This window comes from Phanerochaete carnosa, assembly GCF_000300595.1.
Source record: "Phanerochaete carnosa HHB-10118-sp unplaced genomic scaffold PHACAscaffold_6, whole genome shotgun sequence".
NCBI lineage: Eukaryota > Fungi > Basidiomycota > Agaricomycetes > Polyporales > Phanerochaetaceae > Phanerochaete > Phanerochaete carnosa.
Window position 1 is genome coordinate 3,215,645 of NW_006767633.1, and position 4,439 is coordinate 3,220,083.

General features: G+C 54.2%; 1 protein-coding gene across 1 annotated transcript; it reads left to right on the forward strand.

The window, feature by feature from the left end:
• Positions 1 to 1,220: 1,220 nt before the first annotated feature.
• On the forward strand, positions 1,221 to 2,920 carry PHACADRAFT_210617 (uncharacterized protein; the record flags this gene model as incomplete). Its single annotated transcript, XM_007397458.1, has 4 exons — positions 1,221 to 1,509; positions 1,568 to 2,373; positions 2,428 to 2,527; positions 2,582 to 2,920. Coding segments are annotated over exons 2-4 (702 nt in total), but the record flags the coding sequence as incomplete, so codon positions are not given.
• Between the last annotated feature and the right edge of the window lie 1,519 nt (positions 2,921 to 4,439).

Sequence of the window (4,439 nt, forward strand, 5' to 3'; positions counted from 1 at the left end):
CCAGTGGGCGGTAGAGATCTTATTGATGCATTGCCATTTATGCTCAACCAGCTATCCTCAGGACGCGCCCTAGATGACGGCGGCTTGGTGAGTAAGGCTCGTGGAAGATGAGATCGTCTACGCACCCCATTGACGTCTCAAGCCCATACTATGTGCCCGGGTGCATGTAGGACACGCCGAACACTGTGCCATCAATGACAAGCTCGACGGTGACCTGTTCGAGTTGGATCGGTTTGAAGGTATGTTTAGCTTCCTGCGGGCACGGTTATTACAATATACTCGGGAAGCGGCAGCGCGAGATAACTTACTACCAAGATACACAGTCAGAAAGGCTGACACCTTTGCAGACGTGACGCAGCGCCGAGAAGAAGGAGGAGAGCGAAAGAACAGAGGGGATCTTACTACTTAGGTGCTTGAGAACAAGAGCGGGGTGAAGCTTTAACTTTAGCGCTTAGATTTGACGTTTAGCGCTCGCGTGCTCCGCCGCAATATAAGTATTTTTGCCACCGTGTTGTCTACGTCTATCGACTCAGACTCGTGCGTGCAGTTCATGCAAGTTGACCTGCACAAGCTCGATACACACCTCACTATTCTTAAGTCTTTTGCCACGTGGCCTGCTCACCCGTAAATATCACCTTCGTTTGTGCATTCACAATTTTGCCACCAATACACCGTGTAAACCATGCCAGTGTGGATGTCGATACGGTCAAAAATTGTCCACAGAGGAGATGCGGAGCTGGGAAGTGCCGGCGTCGACCGGCTGTATTAGGTATGTCGGATCAATTGTCGATAAGATAACAAAGGACAAAGCGTGGAGTGACACAACTCAACGAATTGGTTGAACCGCGACCGTCCGGCGTACCATACTAGCTTGCAGTTCCACAAGCGTCGCGAACAGAAGAAGACTAAACATGCTATCGCATTACCAGCTTTGTCACATCAGACTCTAAAGCCAACGGAGTCAAGATTGGACTTGTTCTCAAAATGGTCAGCTCGGCGTCTGCAAGAGACAAGGGTCCTTTGAACAATACTTTCTCTAACACCAACTGCGCGTGCCAGCGGTGAGTACGCTATCCCCCCTTTTCTTGTGAGACCTGACCGAACTTGCCTTCAGATGAGTCGTTCAAGGGACCGAGTGGAGCCCTCCCGAGTAAACGAGGGAGACCTCAAGCCGAACGTACGCAGCTCGACACGCTGTCTCTCGAGTTGAGATGCCCATTCCAGCAATACTTCATTCGCACCACATCCACATGCTTTAGGATATGATGAGGCCCAGCCCCTACCCTCACGAGTTTGGGGTCCGTTTGAGGTCTGTTTGAATCTCAATATCGCTTCCGCACTACATGGAAAGTATGACCCTGAAAGCACAACCAAGCCCGGAGAGAAGGCCAAGGGCACCGTCGAGTGCTATGCGGAACATATCCATCGCACTCATGCGTCCGGCTCAGAACTACGTTTCCACGACCTCCATGGCGAAGGCAAGAAGGTGCAGATCATGGCAGTCAGGCAGTGAGTCCTTACTTGCCTTTCCGCTGCCTACAAGCCCACTGAAAATGTCGTTCCTTAGAGACGCCAAGGACCCGGAGAGCTTCATCGTGTAACACGAGCACCTGCACCGTGGTGACATCATCGGTGCCGTTGTAATGGAGCCCCGGGGCGCACCAAGAGGGGCGCGCGGACTCTCGTTCGCCTTTTCAGAAATAATTCTCCTTGCTTCCGGCGACCTCCACCGGCTGCCGTCAGACCACTTCAGTCTCAAAGGACTAGAAACCCTACTACCGCAAGCACTACTTGGACCTCGCCCTCAGCAAAGGCACAAAAAGCGTCTTCATCGCCCGCAGCCGGATCGTCAACCAATCCCCCGGTTCTTCGATAACCTCGGCTTCCTCGAGATCGAGATGCCGATGACAAGCATGATTCCTGGTGGTGCGACTGCGACGTGTTCGCGCACCACAACGACTCCAACCTCAGCCTGGGCCTCCGTACCGCCCCCGAGCCGTACCTGAAGCAGCGCGTCGCTGACAGTCTGGACCAGGCGTACGAGATCGGGCATGTCTTCCACAACGAGAACATCGATCTAACGCACAACTCCGAGTTCTGCGCGGCGCATGCGGACATGTGCGGCATCATTGATATCGTCCAACGCCGGGGGCCTAACTGAGAGCCTTGTGAAGCACCTGATGGGCGCGAAGACGACAGCGGTGTTCCACCCCGACGGCAGGAACAGCAAGAATGAGTATGGGTTGGACTCCAAGCGGCCGTGGCTGCAATACGACATGTTCATGACGCTAGAAGCTCGGGGTGAAGGTCCCGAGAGGCGAGATGCTGCACATGGAGGAGGCGCACCGGTTCGTGCGCGAGCTATGCCACAAGGTGTGCTGTTTTTCTTACCGGTGTTTCTGTCAAGTGCTTAGCCTCTTTCTCCAGTAGAATATCGAGCGCAGCGAGCCTCGTACGAACGCGCGCCTGCCGGGCAAGCTCGTTGGCGAATTCATCGAGTCTCTTGCGTCTCCGCCCGCCTTCACTGGTTAACCCTTTCGCATAGATCTTCTTAACATTCTACTGATATTCAGGGAGTCAGTCTCCCGCAGGCAATGTCGCCGCTTACCAGGTACCACTGGTCGCGGCCCGGTCTTTACGAGCGCCCTCCCGGGCTTCGTGTGCGGAAAGGATGGTCCGTTCGAGCGCGGTTCAAGGAGCAGGTTCGGCAGAAGGAGCAGGATGACGACGAGGCGCAGGGTTTCGACGAGACGTTCGTTGGTGTGTACGTGTCGCCCTTTGTAGCGTCTGCATTCTATCTAATCATTCCGCCATGTCAGGCTGGAGCGTGGTATCTTACCGACGCGCGGATGGGGTATTATCTGGCGATGTTGTTGAGTCTCGACCGATTCTGCCAGTACGTGTGCCTCTGCGCCACTCTTTGCGTCCTCGCTTATCAGACGTGAAGGTGGCCGTTCTGTTCCCTGCGATGAAGTCGATGGACTGCGGCCGACACCGCGAGCCCCATAGACCCTCTGGCGTGGACCCTCTGGCGTGGATATCTGTGGCTGCGCACGCCCTGTTTTATATCCGGTGCTATGGCTGAATTGCCTTCAGAAACCGAAAGGCAAGCTTATGTCGTGTCTTATATGCCACCTCGCGCGCCATCGTTGTGTCTACCATATGTCGGGAGCAAGAACCACCATTCGCCGGTGAGGCAGCTAATATGATACCTGCGACGCGGCATGGGAATTATTGCGCATTCAAGTGTCTGGCTATCATGAGTCCTCGCAGTAGGTATTTATAGAGCAGAACTAGCTCTCGTAGTTGTCGTACGGGAGGTGAATTAATCGGATGGCGCGCCGCCGGAGCGTAGTGCGAGCTGAGCGCTGAGCACGCAAACGAGTGCTCTACTAATCCCTGCTCTCTGCAGAATGAGTTCACTAGCAGACGAGCAAACTTGACCAGAGCGTTACCGTTACCGACGTTTGCCTGCAGCGGATGTACCTAACTGAGATCGTAGGCTATAGCCGCGAGGATATAGGAGATTCTCTCATCCTGCCCGTGACCCCTATCAGCCTCTATCTGCGTCGGGCTCGTTCTTATGTCTACTTTTCACCTTTCCTGCTCACTTGAACTCTGCCTGGTTCTAGGCTTCCGGTGTCAGGCGACGACGGCCGTTTCCCGCTACTCCCTAGCCACTCACAGTCGTCCCGATATCAACAGGGGTTTTTGGTTCGAATCCAACTAGTACTGCAACTGCGCATACTGACGATACTGTTTCCTCAGGCTCTGTTTGTACATCTTGATGGTTTTGGTCCAACCGGCTCAGCTAATATAATCACGATGTTGCAGAAACTCGGCGTGGACATGTTTTCCAACCTCACTACGCCTGTGCAAGTGAGCGACCTCTTCAAGAGCCTCGAGGCAAAAATCACGAGCCTTAAATTCCACATATATGCCGCCAAATATCATCGCAGCACACTCGCCCCTATAGGCCGCCTTCCGCCAGAAATACTCGCGGAGATCTTCTACAACCTAGTATGCCTTTGTGATGATCGCAAATACGGCGAGCTTCGCAAACCGCACTATTGGCTCACTGTTACCTTTGTGTGTCGTGCATGGCGTGCCATTGCACTCAGTGCCCCTCAGGTCTGGAGTCGTATCCTCCTCCGGGCTGATGACTATCATCGTATAACGACATTCCTCCAGCGATCACGCAGCGCCCCTGTGGCGCTCAGGCAACCCAACATCCATGCAGATTTGCCAGCGCGGGTTTTGGAAGCTGTATTTGGGGCCATGCACCGAGTCCAAGACTTCTCATTTCGTCTAACACCCAGTATCATCGAGTTTTCCGAGAAAGACGACGACCGTGCCTTCAATGCTCCCCAGCTGCGTCGGCTGAGAGTGATGTCCTACTTGCCACTGTCCAAGACATCACTTCCGACCCTTGCCCACGC